Here is a 17,404-nt window from a genome sequence, read left to right as displayed (position 1 = left end):
GCGGTGCTGTCAGCTGTGTGAACCATAAAAAAAAATACATTTTTAATGTACTAAAAATATATTATTTATATATGAAATGTATATTATACAAAATAACGCACTTTCAGTATTTAAATAATATATTTTCTATTAATACAATGTACATTTTTAATATACTAAAAATACATTATTTGATAGTATGGTCACACATCTGTGTGGACCATGTGATTGGCCGTGGTATGTTTTAAAAAACCACTTTTCTCTCGATTATTAAAAAAAAAAAAAAAAGAGAGAAAAAAAAAAGAGAACGAGGGTGAGTTGTTTGATTGTCATTTTATCTCAATTAATTTAATGAATAATTACCCTTCGTGGCACCTAGATGGAGTCATGTAAGTTTATGCTTGAAAAAATATATATGATAGAGATGTATAATTAGATGACATGGAATGATAGATACAGCATGACTATATCTAATTTTTTTATTGTTAAATTAAATTTCAGATTATCAACCAACCAACCAAAATTTCAATTGATGTCCCCAATGTTGATGGAGGATTGATTAAGACAGTATAAAAAATTGGCAACACCAATAGTAACAATACCTTTACAAGAATGGAATGGTTCACAGCAAAAGAGACACACCAAATCAAGCTCTTATTACCACAAATGAAATATTCATTTACACACATACATTCATGAATTTCTTGTCACTAATGAATCTTCAAAATCTCTGTGCCTTTCAATACATTTTTGCTTATTTAGTATGGAGTTTTTCTTCTTTTCTTCTTCTTCTTTTTGTCTAGTTTGTAAGGGGATATAGATACACCAGAGAACAAAAGGGTGCAGAATAAATTATGATGGGAATACGAAATTTCGAGTTATTGTGATAATAGCAATCTCGAAAGAAATTCAAAATTTTGTCACAAAGAAAAAATCTCGACATGTTAGTAATTTAGCACGAGGACGAGGAAAATTAGAAGAGTGTTCACATAAACCTGTTAAGAGAAGGGTGGCTGGTGTAACGAGGTTTCGTGGTTAAATTCTCGTCGACATGAAGTGTGTGGACACGCGGTTTTATTGGCTGTCAAGAGACTGCGTGAGCGGAAGGTTTTTTCTCTTGGAGAGAGATGACTGTTTCGAAAGCGCCCACCAAAGCTTTAACCTTGCTTTTCTTGGTTTCGACGAGCTTGCTTGCTGTCTCTTCGATAACATTGTTGAATAGCCCCTGGGCGTCTTTCTTTCCCTGCTGCACGTCTTGGTGCCTCAAGACTACCTTTCCAGGGTTGAGGCTCGTACTATTTTCTCCGCTCTCAACTCTCTTCTTAGAATTTTTCTTCACATCGCTCCTACTACTGCCTTGGTTTTCCCTCAAAAGTCTTACCTTTACAAAACCAAGTCTCTTTGGAGCGGTGCTTTCGTGTTGGGGATTCACGACTGTTCCTCTCTTGAACTTCAGTTTCACGGGTAAAGGATTGTCGAGTCTCATAACAATTGGATTGTCCTTTTTCGAGGTCTTGTTTTGAGTTCTTCCTGCACTTTTCACTCCCTTTAAAGCCGGTTTATTGTCATCCCCTTTGCTGTTTGCGAGACCAGATACTTCTTTACCATTTTGTCCTCCTTTTTCGCGGGACGGTGGATGAGATGAGAGCTTTTGACCATCATGCATGGAATCCACGAGCTTGCCCTTACCTTCGGTCTTGCTGTCTTGATTTTTCCCCAAGAGCGTTCTTTTCCTAAAGCTTAGTCTCCTTGGAGAATTGTTTTCTTGCCGGATATCCACCACCTTACCCCTCCTAAATTTTAGTTTTACTGGCAAGGAAGCATCTAGTTTAGAAACAACAGGCTTCGCCTTAGTCAAGCTCTTGCGTGGATTACGTGCTATTTGCAAATCACGAGTGTTTGAAGTCGATGAAGATTCGGGCAACAATGAAGACGGTGGTGAAAGCGGAGCAAGAATTTCACCATCTTGAGCGGGCTCAACAACATCATCATCATCCTCGTCTTCCATAATCTCGCCATCTTGAGCAGGCTCTACAAGATCATCCTTGGGGTCCATCTCGACGTCCTTGGGGTCCACCTCGATGACATGCAAGGTTTTCTCGGAGACCTTTTCTTCTTCAGTCTTGGTTTCAGCTTCCTCCACTCTATTTTTGTTCTTCACCGATGCTGAGCTATTATCCATTCTTTTTCTCGTATTCAATGATTTACTGACAGAAGACTTTGAGGTCGGTAAAGCAGTCAGGGATACAATGACTCTCTGTCGAGATGCTTTGGGCGCAATGGTCTTTCTGCCAGTTTTGGTGTCACCGTTTTTCTCACAACTCAAAATATCACTTTTTCCTCGAGAACCTATATCGCTGACTCTTCTGGCAGCCGGCTTTACAACTTCTAAAGACTTATGAACGGATGATTGTTTCAATACCTTAGCTTGAGGGCGTTGCATAGGCGGGGAGCACTTCACCTTCACCGGCATATTTTTTATTTTCGTGTCCGTCTTTGGCATCACATTGTCACTCGAGGAATTGTGTTTTATTGGAGAACGCTCAACTTCCTTCGGCTCCAAGAAGACTACTTCTTTGATGATTTCAGGTGGCGGTGGGAAGTGGACTTCTGGATCACGGGATTCACGGGAATGATCAGAAGGTCTTGGTTTGGGCAGAGTCGCCTTCGCCCCCTCTCCCACCGTGGGCCCCACAGAATTCAGCTTCTGATGATGAGGTCTTTTAATTCTCTGAGACAGAGGAAGCATTGGCTTGGATTCAGAAGAATGTTTCCTCCCATATTTACAGAAATCGTGGCAAGAACCAGTAGAAGCTCGGAGATAATGCGGAAGATTGCTTTGACCATTATCAGCCGGATTTTGTTTTCCAGTCGAGTATCTTCTCGAACTGCTTCCATCATCAGAACCACGGGATGATAAGCTATCAGAAGGAAGAACACCAGGCACGTTACTCAAACGCCTTGCTTTCTCCGTGCTACTTTTAATTGGTCTTCCCCCATCTGACTCGTTCTTCCCCGAGGTTTCTGAGCACACTGACGAATTGGTATTATCTTCAGCCATCAAACACAAATAAACTCGCACAAAATCAAGAATCTAGAATCCCTGGAAACAAGAGAACAAATTCTTACATAAATAACTTCAAAACTTAATAATACAAATGTTCACGAAAATATAAGGGCCACATGAAGTGCAGAAGAAATTAATCCAGGAATAAACTCAACAAAACTTTAAAAACAGTAAAAACAAATTTGCAACTATCCCACCTTTTCGTTTCCAAAGGTTAGGGAAAGTCTTTGATGGAGTTGCTGAATGAATATCAACATAGAACATCAATTAAGCAGACACAAACCAAAACCGAAGCAAAAAATGGCTTCAAATAAGATGAAATAACTTTGATTTTACAAAGAGGAAAGACAATCTTAAATGGGATATAAATGGAAGACAACCAACAACGATTATGTGCCAAACATTCAACTCCATTTAGGGGAAAACATGAAGAACCAAGTCAATAAATTTACTATACGATTTCAATGTTAGGGTAAACCATACAGTCTTTACTCTTTATCCCCCCAAAAAAACACCCAAAACGTCAGTGTATAAATTGAAGAACTTTTCATGAAGACAAATAAAAGTAACCAACCATATCCATCCTCAAGGAAGAAACAAAATACCTAATCAGAGAGGACAACAAACTGCCAAAGGGCAAAGGCAAAAGGACATCATCAATCACACTGAGACTTCAAAGAAAAGGCTTAAATGTTCAGACAACTTATTTGCATAAGCCCAGAACTTTAAACATGGTTCTCAGTACCCAAAACTGTATAACAATATAACACATGGGAAACAGTTAAATATGGAGAAAACAGTAAACAGGGAAACATAATCATAATCATCAAGCTATAAAGTAACTTAACAAAATGGAATCCAGAAGCTCAACATATGGTAACAAAAAGTGCCTTTTTTACTACCAACAAATCAAACATTCCAAATTTCACAACTAATTTCCATCTATCACAGAACACAATACCATATTCCATAAACAATAATCAATGATCTACAGTCTATACATTCAATTTCAAAAACCTTTAACATCAAAATCCCATCTAATCTAATCTAAGAATAAGATTCAAGCCAATACCTCTAACTTTCTCTTCCCCAGATACTCACCAGCAACTAAAGAACCAAACACAAACAGTGAAACAGAGATACCATAAACCATGAACAAAGATTCAAACTTTGAAGGAACCCATGATCCCAAGGGGAAAAATAAGGGAACCCATATAAACAAAAGCAGAATTCTCTTCCGGTTTTAAAGCATCCCCCTCCTGGACCTCCTTAGCGGCGAAGTAAGGGAAAACTATGAAAAAAAAAAAACAATTCTTAATGGCGTTGAAAAAGAAAACCTCCAATTGTGCCCTACCTGTGAATATATACTCAGCGATCGTGTAATCAACGTCGTGGAAGGAGAAAGGGGAGAGAAGTTTGTGTGTCTATATCGCAAAGTGATCGTGCAAGCAACACAGTTGAAGGAGAGATGAGAAGAGGCATAAAGGAAGGCAGAAAAGGAGAAGGATCAGCAGTGGAGTTCGCACCCGCGTAACAGTTGCGCTGTCGACATCGTCGTGGTACACGAATTTTCCTAGAGCGTAACCGATTACACGAATTGCGTCTTTAATATGGAGATGGAATCTTGTTTGTGTAAAGTGGTAAGAGTTATAAATGTGACAATGAACTATTTATGGTACATGCATACACGTTTCTTCATACCACATACCATGTATTTCTTTCTTTCTTTCTTTTTTTTTTTTTTTTTTTTAAATGAAGGAACCCGCACTATTACTTTATTTAATTGAGAGTATGTACTAAGTAAAATTTTGAGTCTCTGTATATGTATAATAACATATAAGAGCAAATCCATTTGTTTAGGTTTTTACTGTGATGACAACAAAAGAGAGAAAAAAAAATTGATGCTTAACAGTTTACGCATCATTTGGGCACGACGCAGTAAGGACCACGCACAATTTGTGCATTTTTCTCCAATTATGGGACCACAAAAAAAAACTAAAATTGTAGGAGAAAAAACTTGATAAAAACTCCTCTTCCCACAACAACTATGTTTCATCTACCCGGCCATCATTCCAAAGACTGGTTACCATATATTTATTCTCTCTCTCTCGGTCTTTAATACTATTGATGGATACCCTAAATAACCAACTTCTTAATCAAGTATGATCTAGCCTCCTCATCCACAAGATTCCTAATCAAGTATGATCTAACATGCTCATCCACAAGATCCCATTCAAAGGGCCTGCCAAGGGGCCCCTACGCCACACCAAGCCTTGCGTACAAGAGGGAAAGCATGACCCAAAAACGTGCTTCTTTCAATTCATTTCATTCAATTATATTAAAACACGTCTTGAAACACATTATTTTTAGAAAACACATACGATAGCAATCCAAATGTTTTGTAGAAGTTTTCACTTATTATATGAAAATATGCACGGGGTAAATTTCACTCATGTATAATAACTTACAAACACATAAAAAATAAATCGCATTGAAGTGTGCAAGTATGTTTAACCAAATTGATGGTAAGACTATGAAAGTAAGTTGTTTCTCCTCTTGGTTGGGAATGGTAGTTAAACATACTTGCACACTTCAATTTGGTTAGTCTAGTAGATGTAACAGTAATCTCTAATATGATGATGGAAGTGGGGTTGAAAATGGCTTTAATAATTTGGTGATGCAATCCAAGAAAGTAACAAGTGAAGGTTTGGTGGCTGGTTGGGTTGGACTTTTGTATTTTAGCATTGATTGTTGTCCCCCCAAAGTCAATTAGCCTACCGTCTTTAGAAAAATAAAAGTCGGTCTAATATTAATAGTAATTAAGTCGAGTTTACTTTTAATTTTGTATATAATAAAAATAATATTTTTGGGACAAGTTCATAATTTAATGAGTCTTCATGTCTTTATATTTAGAATATGAACCAAATTTTTAAACTAAAAACTAAATATGTCTTAAAAGTATTGGAGTCGTGAAACTATCACCGTGTTTTACAGATGAAGTCTTGTTATTTACAATCGTATTTTCGTACGCATGTCAGTGATAATACTTTTGCATTATAACAATTTTGTTGTTAAGAGTAATTTTCATCAACTTTTGTCAATTTGAAAACTATAGGAATTGATCTCGAAAGTGGTGATCGAGTGAGTGGAGCATAACTCTTATATCTAAATGTTTTGAGTTCGATTCTTGCCGACACCATTTCAATCGAGATCGTGTGTAAAATTTACTCGGTGCAACACGCAACCTGATGTTTCGGGTCCGGTTTTTGTTTTGTTTTTTTAGGCAAAATTTGTGTGATCTGCAATTAAAACAGGCTAGAATTAGGTAACTGACAGTGCTGCTGTCCTGGGGCCAAAGATTGTTTATTTTTTGGTCAACTATTCCTCTCCAAGGAGGGTGACCACTCATCCATCATATGCAATTGGCATCTCCCAGAAAATTCTGCAGGTGGAGAAAGAACTCTGTACCAACCATTCAAATTATTATCCCAACTCAGCAACATAATCCTATGATTCTTTTTTGGATTGGCTGATAGCCAGCTTTGCTAGCAATCACAGTGTGTAAATTAAGATCTTACCAAAGAAACGATATGAATTTATCTCGTTATGAGTACCAGTATATAAGCACTTCAAGAAACTTGAAGTCACCGAAACACATCTCGCAATTTATTATCCTCCACCAAACTAGAGTTTGAGGTGCAAACCTTTATGATTCATTCTGGATCAAAATAGAGCTGCCATACAAAGTACTGACCTGAATACCTGATCTGTAAAAGCTGTTCCCATTTCTTGGTCTGCATTAACCTGTCTAAAACTTAAGATAATGAATGTACTGTGAGCTTCACTAAAAAAGAATGCTATTCAATATAGAAGAAAGTTCTAATCATGGAGGTGTAGCAGTAGTAATGATATTTACATCTCAAATTCAAATTAGAAATGATCAACAGTTTTGAACTGTCTTGACAGACCAAAGCTAAGAAACACTGAATATAATGACCAACCCTCACTCGAAACCGACAATTCTGCATATATAAGTGTTATTACAGTTAATGAGCATTAAATGAACATCAATTGCCATTTCCAGACAAAATTACAAGCAAAAGCCAGGAGCATCAGCTTCAATAACCGGCAAAAATGGCATAGAAGTGTAGTATCACACTCTCACAAGCATCACAATAAACCCATAACGTAAAAGTTCTGTCGTTCTGTGGCATGAACACATTTAAAAAGTATATGGCTTTCATGGCCAAGAAGGTGTTTCTCGGGAGATAAATAGCAGCAAGTAAATCAGATTATAACTGAAATGCTGCTTTGTGAGAACCTGAAATCCACCATCATCTCAGGTAATGATTTCTCTGACTAGCCAATCCAAACTTGGATATGCAAAGTAGAGAATGAGAAGTGATGGAAGAGCAAACACAATGGTGATAAGCATGTACAAGGCCAATATTGCTGCACTGGCGGGTATAGCATATAAGAGGATCAGAAGGAATATAACCACCAGGGGGAACTTGGATGTCAGATGAATGAAGAAAACAAGTGACTTTCTAAGTGAAGAATGTAGTCTCTCAAAAGCAAGGAAACCATTGAGATGAGTATGATCATGGTGTGATCCTAATGACTCTGAGTGGCGAGCATATGGGCCCCTCCGGAAACTAGGCTCAGTAGCAGAATTTCCTGCTAATGTTCTACAGGGCGGCCAGGATGATTGATGATCAGCACAAGAGGGAGACTGGGACACTCTCCTATCACCATTCATGCTCTCAAGCATCCATAGAAGAAAGAAGTTCTTTCTAGGAAACTTTAAGTTTCCCCTATAAACCAGACGCAAGGATAATAAATTGCACCAGGGACATGCTATGAAGAGAGGAAGCTGGATTGGTAAAGTAGGACACTTCACAATGGCCCATTGTAATCCCAAAATGCAATTTTTACAAAGCGTATGGCCACACCATAAAACATAGGGTACGTTTTCCACGATGTTGAAGGATTCCCAGCATATTGGGCACTCCAGTCCCTCCTCTCTACTTGTTATGGAAGAAGCCTCATCATCTGAGCAATCTGCATCCTGAGTAGGCTTCCGAAGGTCCTTCTTCAGCCTCGCACTACCAGCTATACAGTTAGATGCAAAGTTCCACATCCTCAGTTGAGGTGTTGTTTCTACTTTCTAGAAGAGACACTTCAAATTAAGACAGCCACAATAACATCCTGAGAAACCAAACCGAGTATAATAGTTAGGACTAATTGTCAAGAATTGAAGATTAAAAAAACGGTGGCAAACATCAATGGATTGGAAACATGCCCCCCTCCTTCCCCCCAGTTCTTAATTTGGCTATTCTGATATTTATGGATGGCATATTATAGTATGGAGCTTGAAACTTGAAAGCATGAAAGTAACTAGTCCAGTGACCACTGGCCTTATAATAGCTATCTACCTCTACCTCAGCTAAAGACAGCTATTCAAGAATATCACACATTTATGCAAGTACAAACTATGAGACACCAAACAGGGAATTAATACATGAGCTATCTGTTTGAATGGTTTGTATAGGCATAAACGATCTCACCACATCGCTAAGAGCTGTCAACATACAAAGCCAATATCTAACACTTTTTTTTTGGGTAAGAAAAGCCAATATCTAACTCTACTCCTAAAGTAAACTGCATTTTCCTTTGAAAAATCTTTACATCAAGCAGTAAAATACTCTGTAATTCCAATAGAAACCAAATTACTGAATCCTACTTTAGAGAACTGAATGCAAAAACTAACAGATTCAACTACAGCAGTTTTGTATGGCACAGATAACAGACAAGCTATCAATGTCTAACCTTTCGTTCTCTGAACTCATAATTCAGTACACGGAATACCATTCAATCATCAGTCTTATCGACTTCAATTTCAAAACCGGAACTGTAATAACTAACAAGGACATCGAGGCTGCAACTAATCAACCGTGTAAATGAAGAAAAATTATGTCTGCGGAGCTAAAATCAGCCTAAATTTGATAACTTATCGCCGCAAAAGCAAAAAATAAATAAATAATAAAGCAAATAACGCTAAGGTTTATGTGAGCGAGCACGTAAGTACCGTAAATCCATCATTTCGCAATCGATCTACAGAATCGAGAAAAGAGGATTGACGCGACGGCGCGAGACAGTGAAATAAGAAGCGGAATCAAACTAGAAGATTCAGAATGTGGAGATGGGATCTCTTACCTGTTTTTGCAGGCGAATATATGCGAGATAGAGACTAAGATCACACCCTTCTGCTGCCTTGTCAGAATGTGAAGCCTCTGCTTCTCTGATCTGTACGGATGCTCTCTCTGCCGTGAAAACTCTCTTTGGGCCAGCCCATGTTACTATTTGCTCTCAAGTTTGAGTCCAATTTCAGCCCAACTCAGACAGCAAAACTTGGGCAAATTTTATCATGGACCATGTTTACTGTGCAAGACCAAGATTCAAAAATAACCTTATGTTAATATATTCTGTATTTGCAGTTGAATGTGTCAGTAATTATCAAGTTATTTGTTTACAAAATGTGTTAACTTAATATATATAATTTTTGTATCAGAGTTCACAATGCAATATAAACCCTGGTTCATGGTATAACAATTGCAAAATTTGATTATCATATACAACTATCTTAATTATATCGAGAGTTCAAGTCTTCAAAAAACATCTATCTTTTGTTTTTAATACAACTAATTATATTACATTGTAGTATATGTGCATGCATACTTTCTCAACATGTTGAAGCACAAAGAGTTAGTATCGCCTCCACTGAGGCACAAAGAGTTAGTATCGCCTCCACTAAAGTACAAAAAGCATCTATCTTTAAATCTTTAAAAGAGTATTTTATCAATATTTGATACCAATAATATTAGTCTCTGTGTGCAATTGCTAGTCGACTGGATTATGATTCCTATGATAAGACAAAAAGACATATATAGTTAGGAGTTTGGTAATATTGGTTATCTCAATTGTTCAAGCAATTATAATTACCTTATAGAGAGTAATTTTTATGCTATTTTAGTTATTAACTGAAAATCGACAAAACTTAATTGTTATACACCCTTAATAGTTGACACTAATATTAATAATATAAGTATAATTATATATTTATATTTAACTATATCATATACTATTGGCAAAATGCTATTAACACAACCGCTAATAGTACAACATAAAATTAGATGTATCATACATGCTTGTAATAAGTACTATTCACACATTAAAATAATATCTATAACTTAATCAAAATAAAAAAAAAAAATTGTGATAATTTCGCATTTTATAGTAAGATTAATCTTGTATAATAAAATAAATCTTTTTTTTTTTGTTAGACAAATCATTCAAATTTCACCTCCGAATTTCAATATTTTTTTTTGAGTACTATTGACTCAGTTACAATGTAGCATCATCGCCTCCACTTAGGCTCGAACGTGACCCCTCCAACATGGGGTGCAACCAAATGCTACTACCAAATGACACTAGACCACAAGGTCATTGGCAACTTAACTCAATATATATTTTAATAAAGTGAAATATGAATGGATCGCTAACTTATCGTAATTTATATTCTACTATATTATCAGGTTAAAGTGTGAGAGATGTTATAGCTAAATATAAAATATAAAATTTTGTACATATATATAAAATTATCGAGCTTACTTGATCCAAACGCTATGCTAATCCTGCTCGAACAGTGAAAGTAACTTCTGCCTAGGAAACCTTCCACAGCCCACCATTCCCAATTCGTATCCTATTCAACACTCTCAACTATTATATACAAGCCATATTCTCTTCCCTATACTTTTGTAGTTTACAATATTGTATTTACACAATTACACGTTCGTATTCTATATATATATCGACAATCTGCAGTAATATATATATGCATAAAATCTACTTTGATCATGCCCATAGTTCCAGTTTCAGTTATTAGCATTGGGTTCTGATCAAAACCCTAATTGTCCGCTTCAAAATTCGATTTTTATTGTTTGCTGATTATTTGAATTCGATTGTCGTGATTGTTGACCCATGGCGACTCAGAAACCGCAGAGGACGCCGGAGGAGATCGAGGATATAATCATCCGGAAAATCTTCCTCGTGTCGTTGATCGATTCGATGGAGAATGATTCTAGGTTTGTGTATTTGGAAATGACAGCGGCGGAGGTGCTCAGCGAGGGGAAGGATTTGAGGTTGTCTAGGGATTTGATGGAGAGAGTCCTGATAGATCGACTTTCCGGGAACTTTGCTGCCGCCGAGCCGCCATTCCAGTATTTAGTTAATTGTTACCGTCGAGCGCACGAGGAGGGGAAGAAGATTGGGAATATGAAAGATAAGAGTGTGAGATCTGAGATGGAATTGGTGGTGAAACAAGCAAAGAAGTTGGCTGTTTCCTACTGTATAATACATTTAGGGAACCCTGATACGTTTCCAAATTGGGAAACCAATACGTCCAATGTTTCTCCTTTGCTGCCTTTGATATTCTCAGAGGTTTCTCTTGCAGTGGATGGGTTTGGGGGGAGTAGTAGCAGTGGTGGAGTGACTTGTCCACCAGGGCTTCTGGATGATTTCTTTAAAGATGGGGATTTTGATAGTCTAGACCCAATTTTGAAACAGTTGTATGAGGATTTGAGAGGAAGTGTGCTAAAGGTATCTGCTTTGGGGAATTTTCAGCAGCCACTGAGAGCTTTGTTGCTATTAGTTAAGTATCCAGTAGGGTCAAAGTCTCTGGTGAATCATCCTTGGTGGATACCAAAGAATATGTACATGAATGGGAGGGTTATTGAGATGACCAGCATTTTGGGCCCTTTCTTTCATGTCAGTGCTATACCTGATAATACATTATTCAAAAGTCAGCCTGACGTTGGGTGAGTTTTGTTTTCCTCTTATGATTATTGTCACAATTTATGCTGCTCTATATCTATCCACAGAGGACATTATTTTCAATAAACATGAACCTGCCAAAGAGTCTGGCCAATTTGCCTAAGTATTAAAGAAGGGGGCAGAAAAATGTTAATTTATCTCAAGATTTTTCTTCTCACACTTACATATTTATATTTCTCCACAGCACCCCAGCCCACAAAAAAATAAAGCAGAACATAATGTTAAAAAAAGATCAAAAGAAAAGATAGGAAACATTTTTGGTATATACTTGAATGCCTAAAACCTTTGCTCTCATAGATTTGTTGTCTTCTAAGGATTTTATCTCTAGCATAAAATGGACAGGTGAATGACACATCTAACACTGAATCATCACAGTATAGCACTATTTACTTGCTGTCAATATGCAGTGCATAAGTAGAAACTGTCACCAAATGCTGTTGTATGATTCTGTTTCCTCATTAAAGAAGGTTAACAAGGGACATGAAATCCTTTCTTTATATACTTCAACTGTATGCTAATCTATGTGTAGATTTAGCAAGTATGTGTGATTACAAACACAAGCATTCCACTGGAATTAGTTTTGTGTATGTTACTTTTGCTTAAGATGGTTATGGAGCTAATGGATTGTTTTACCTGTGCAAAACACCAGCCAGCAGTGCTTCTCAGATGCATCAACACGCCGTCCAGCTGATCTACTGTCTTCCTTCACAACAATCAAAACTGTGATGAACAACTTATATGATGGCTTGACGGAAGTGCTCAAGTGTCTTCTTAAGAATACAAACACCCGTGAAAATGTTCTCGAATATCTTGCGCAAGTGATCAACAAAAATGCATCGAGGGCTCATATTCAGGTAAGTTTATATCTTGTTTGAAAATACTCTAGCTTGCACTACATTGTAAAAGATCACCCTAAAGTTCTCATATGAAGGTTAAGTTGAAGTCTAGGGTTGAGATACTGTAGCTTAACATGCTTCCTCTGAACAATCTTCTTTGAGCATCTCCATTAGTTTTGTTTTTGGTTCCGCTTTGTCCTCACCTGAGGTTATAATTGAATCCTCCTTTGACCTTTTTTTTTTTTTTGACTAATCTGACTGCAGGTTGATCCATTATCCTGTGCTAGTTCAGGCATGTTTGTCAATCTCAGTGCTGTTATGCTTCGGCTCTGTGAACCATTTTTAGATCACAATTTGTCAAAAAGGGACAAGATTGATTCCAGCTACGTGTTCTATAGTAAACGTTTGGAATTGAGGTAAAGCTTCCTTCTCTATTATCTGAACTTCAATTCAGACCTACCTTTCACCCAGCCTTTTCTTTTTATCAGCTGTAATTCTTTTCTTAATGCATGTTGTGACCTACAGGGATTTAACTGCTATGAATGCATCATCTGAAGAAGTCTCTGAATGGATAAGTGGAAATAATCCTGGGAAGGCAGATGCCTGTAAAGATAGTAGTGGTGGAGAATTCAGGTTGTTAGAATCTCAGGAAGCCACAAGCTCTGGCAATAATACTGGGGGATCTTCTATCCTACATGACAACAAACCAAAATCCAGTTGCACCGAAAAAGATAAATACTCATTCATTTGTGAATGCTTCTTCATGACAGCAAGGGTCCTTAATCTAGGCCTTTTAAAAGCATTTTCTGACTTTAAGCATCTTGTTCAGGTGAAAACAACATAAATTTTTAATAGGGGACATTTTATTTGTCTTTTTAAAGAAATTCTAGTCTAGATAATACAGTATCATAGCAGACAGACTGATTTTTATCTTATAGAGTGAAAACAGCAAAATTTCTTAATCACTTGAATTCTCTGTCAGGACATTTCAAGGTGTGAAGATAGTTTGTCTACTTTTAGAGCCATGTCAGAACAAGGACAAGCTCCACAATCTCAGAACGATATAGCACGCCTTGAGAAAGTGCTTGAGTTGTATAATCAGGAGAAGCTGTGCTATGAAGCTCAGATACTTAGGGTATTTGCTTTTGTGTAGAGTACTTGCTTTCTTTGGAAAGGTTACTACTTTATTATTCCTTAGTGTCAGGGTTTAAAAACATATATGCCTTTTTGTTTTTAGGATGGAGGGCTTCTTCAACGGGCATTGTCCTTCTATAGGCTAATGGTTGTTTGGTTGGTTGACCTTGTTGGTGGTTTCCGGATGCCTCTACCATCAACTTGCCCTATGGAATTTGCATCCATGCCTGAGCACTTTGTGGAAGATGCCATGGAGTTGCTTATTTTCGCTTCTAGAATACCTAGAGCTTTGGATGGTATATTATTGGTATGTTGAATTATATCTAGTTTGTATGCACTGCAGTTTGTCAGCTGGTTACCTGGTGTCAAATAATATTTGTATGACTTGACAGGATGATTTCATGAACTTTATTATCATGTTCATGGGAAGTCCACAGTATATTAGAAACCCATATTTAAGAGCGAAGATGGTTGAAGTCCTTAACTGTTGGATGCCTCGTAGAAGGTGATCTCATAAAACTCCATTCACAAAGAAAGTTGTTCTTTTTTATTTTAATCTCTTTAATATACCCATTTGGATCTTTTAGTAGCCACTGCCTGATTGAATTCAATTTGCAGTGGCTCATCTGCAACTACAACATTGTTTGAGGGGCACCAACTTTCTCTGGAGTATCTTGTGAGGAATCTCTTGAAGCTTTATGTTGATATCGAATTCACAGGTTCCCACACTCAGGTGAGGATTCATTTGCCATTTTTGGTTCTCAAAGCTGCAGTCATTCAGCGCCTTGAAAGAAACTGGAAAATATCATATCTTTACATTTTTTGCAAACTCTTCCTCTGTACAACCAAACAGAAGCAACATTTCTCTGATATCACTATTTCACTTGCATAGTAGATTTACTCAGTTCTAAGTTCTTCTCTTCATATGACACTGCTTCACCATTCATGAGTAAATGAATATTTCCAGCTCAATAAACATTATTTATATCCCAGTTCTTTAGATGTTTTGGTTTCAGCCCATTAGATGTTGTTTACCTTATCCATTGTGCTGGGTTTCTTGCATATCTTTTGATTACTATAATGCTGTTATATCTTCCTTGTGCAGTTCTATGACAAGTTCAATATCCGTCACAACATTGCCGAACTTCTTGAATACCTATGGCAGGTTCCAAGCCATCGCAATGCGTGGAGACAGGTTGGCCAACCTTACGAATTGTTTCTTTTTTAATTTCCTCACGCTATGCTGAGATTAGATTAACTCTAACTGAAATTACTATATGCTGCTCCAGATTGCTAAAGAGGAGGAGAAGGGTGTCTATTTGAATTTCTTGAACTTCTTAATCAATGATAGCATTTATCTTCTTGATGAAAGTCTCAACAAAATTCTTGAACTCAAAGAACTGGAAGCTGAGATGTCTAATAGAGTGGAGTGGGAGCAAAGACCAGCTCAAGAGAGGCAGGAGAGGACTCGACTTTTCCACTCTCAGGAGAATGTTAGTATTGACCCTTTAAACACTTTTTTTTTTTATTAATTAATTCTCCAATTTTGGAATTGAATAAAATGTTCTGGTTGTTTCTAGATCATTCGAATTGATATGAAGCTGGCAAATGAAGATGTGAGCATGCTGACATTTACTTCAGAACAGATCACAGCCCCCTTTCTACTTCCTGAGATGGTATCTTTCACTTTCTAATTTCTATTCAAAGTTACCAATGTTGGTCATGATTTATGACCAAGACGCCTTTCTTGATTTCTTCCAGGTGGAGAGAGTTGCTAGTATGCTGAACTACTTTCTGTTACAACTCGTGGGCCCACAGAGAAAATCTCTAAGCTTAAAAGACCCTGAAAAGTATGAATTTCGTCCGAAAGAGTTGTTAAAGCAGGTATGCATATTAGTAGCTTCATATTGTGGATTGTTTTTCTAAGCAGGTGACATTAAATGAAAGATATTCAGTAATTGATTTCTTTGATTGAAATGAGGACAATTTGTATGGAACTTTAAAAATTGTTGAGTATGCTTAGATGGAATTTGGCTGGTGCAAAGAATTTTATTTTCTAACCTCATCGAAGGTGGAAAGCTTTTGTTCTTGAATTAAATTTAGAAGTTTCTTTTTTGAGGTGCTATACTAATAACACTTGCTTGCCTCAAAGGGAATGGCATCTTTTCCTTTCTGAGAAGGAAGTTTCTTAAATTGCTTGTTCTTGTTATCAATCATGAATTTTTATCCCATATATGTTAATCTTTAAATCACTAGTGGCAATGAGGTTGCCATTACTTATCTCGAAGTTTGACAAAAATTCATCAAAATTGTGGGTTTTTGAAGATTGTCAAAATATATGTGCATTTGGCTAGAGGAGATAAGGAGAACATCTTCCCAGCCGCAATCACTAAAGATGGTCGTTCATACAATGAGCAGGTATTTTATTTAATATGTTAGTCTTTATTTGTCTGGCTTCTAAATATACACTTGTGGTTGAGTTTTGATCTAACAAATTGAATTTTCTTCAGTTGTTTAGTGCTGCAGCTGTTGTTCTTAGAAGAATCGGTGAAGACTCGAGGATCATACAGGAGTTTATTGATCTCGGTGCTAAAGCCAAAGTTGCAGCAACAGAAGCCATGGACACCGAAGCTGCTCTTGGAGAAATCCCTGATGAATTCCTTGATCCTATTCAAGTACGTTTTCGTATCCTCCTGGATCGCATTATGATGATTAGGTTTGTTAATTAACCTTGACTGCATTTCAAATGTTTATTCATAATGTTTTGTTGAATGTGCAGTATACATTGATGAAGGATCCCGTCATTCTGCCCTCATCAAGGATCACAGTTGACTTGCCTGTTATTCAGCGGCATCTTCTTAGCGATAGTGTATGTTTACTATCCATCTTATATTGTTCTATTTGGTACATCGAGAATCTAGTTCTCGACTTTGCTCCTAATTTCCTCGATTACAGACGGATCCATTCAACCGTTCTCATCTAACCGCGGACATGTTGATTCCAAACACCGAGCTGAAGGCCAAAATCGAAGAATTCGTCCGGGCATCCCAAAAATCGAAAAAGCGTGGTGAAGATTTGGGTATGCAAAGCACAAAAACAACAATCCAAACAACAGACACTTCAACGTTGATCGAATAGGAGGTAGTTTTAGCGTATTTTCCGATATTTGTAAATTATATGCACTCCAGAATCGTCATCTTGCCCATATTTTCTTTTCATGTATGGATGACCGATGCGGAGTATATGCTGGAATAATATTTAATAATTAGTGTAATGTCACTAGATTGAAATCTTTGATTCCATCAACACTTCTATTCAAGGCAATTTCTATGGTGTGCTTATATGTTCTACAAAGGTATTATGTATGTGACTAGACATTAATACATATGTCAAAATTGTGCATTTTATGTGGCCATCATGCTTGCTTCATATAACTGCATCATGAATAAGTGGACAGGTTGAAGGATCGAATTCGGATTACTCGTTAGTCATTAGT

At 37.0% G+C, this 17,404-nt stretch overlaps 3 protein-coding genes across 7 annotated transcripts; 1 reads left to right on the top strand and 2 right to left on the bottom strand.

Moving 5' to 3' along the window:
- Positions 1 to 614: 614 nt before the first annotated feature.
- LOC116013362 lies at positions 615 to 4,666 on the bottom strand. 4 transcript variants are annotated; one of them, XM_031253058.1, is made up of 2 exons: positions 4,401 to 4,666; positions 615 to 3,082 (listed from the first exon to the last, which is right to left on the bottom strand). In XM_031253058.1, exon 2 carries the CDS (start codon positions 3,038 to 3,040, stop codon positions 1,064 to 1,066), a length of 1,977 nt encoding a protein of 658 aa, XP_031108918.1. In that variant the 5' UTR covers positions 3,041 to 3,082; positions 4,401 to 4,666; the 3' UTR covers positions 615 to 1,063. The 4 variants fall into 4 exon arrangements, with proteins under 4 accessions (XP_031108918.1, XP_031108919.1, XP_031108921.1 ...); XM_031253059.1 differs by lacking the exon at positions 4,401 to 4,666 and adding an exon at positions 4,119 to 4,383; XM_031253061.1 differs by lacking the exon at positions 4,401 to 4,666 and adding an exon at positions 4,148 to 4,383.
- A 2,225-nt stretch (positions 4,667 to 6,891) lies between these two features.
- On the bottom strand, positions 6,892 to 9,342 carry LOC116011731. Of its 2 annotated transcripts, none has more exons than XM_031251136.1 (2): positions 9,263 to 9,342; positions 6,892 to 8,254 (listed from the first exon to the last, which is right to left on the bottom strand). In XM_031251136.1, the coding sequence occupies exon 2, from the start codon at positions 8,184 to 8,186 to the stop codon at positions 7,386 to 7,388; it is 801 nt and encodes a 266-aa protein (XP_031106996.1). In that variant the 5' UTR covers positions 8,187 to 8,254; positions 9,263 to 9,342; the 3' UTR covers positions 6,892 to 7,385. The 2 variants fall into 2 exon arrangements, with proteins under 2 accessions (XP_031106996.1, XP_031106995.1); XM_031251135.1 differs by having other exon boundaries at positions 9,135 to 9,272.
- Positions 9,343 to 10,767: 1,425 nt separating this feature from the next.
- On the top strand, positions 10,768 to 17,310 carry LOC116012781 (probable ubiquitin conjugation factor E4). The gene is made up of 16 exons (XM_031252441.1): positions 10,768 to 11,922; positions 12,588 to 12,792; positions 13,039 to 13,190; positions 13,300 to 13,603; positions 13,757 to 13,909; positions 14,012 to 14,215; positions 14,301 to 14,413; positions 14,527 to 14,641; positions 15,014 to 15,103; positions 15,198 to 15,401; positions 15,489 to 15,584; positions 15,670 to 15,792; positions 16,234 to 16,326; positions 16,419 to 16,583; positions 16,688 to 16,777; positions 16,864 to 17,310. Exons 1-16 carry the CDS (start codon positions 11,087 to 11,089, stop codon positions 17,044 to 17,046), a joined length of 3,126 nt encoding a protein of 1,041 aa, XP_031108301.1. The 5' UTR covers positions 10,768 to 11,086; the 3' UTR covers positions 17,047 to 17,310.
- The last annotated feature ends 94 nt before the right edge of the window (positions 17,311 to 17,404 follow it).

Source organism: Ipomoea triloba, chromosome 3 (genome assembly GCF_003576645.1).
Source record: "Ipomoea triloba cultivar NCNSP0323 chromosome 3, ASM357664v1".
Classification (NCBI taxonomy): Eukaryota; Viridiplantae; Streptophyta; class Magnoliopsida; order Solanales; family Convolvulaceae; genus Ipomoea; species Ipomoea triloba.
This window is presented reverse-complemented; position numbering and strand designations above follow the sequence as displayed.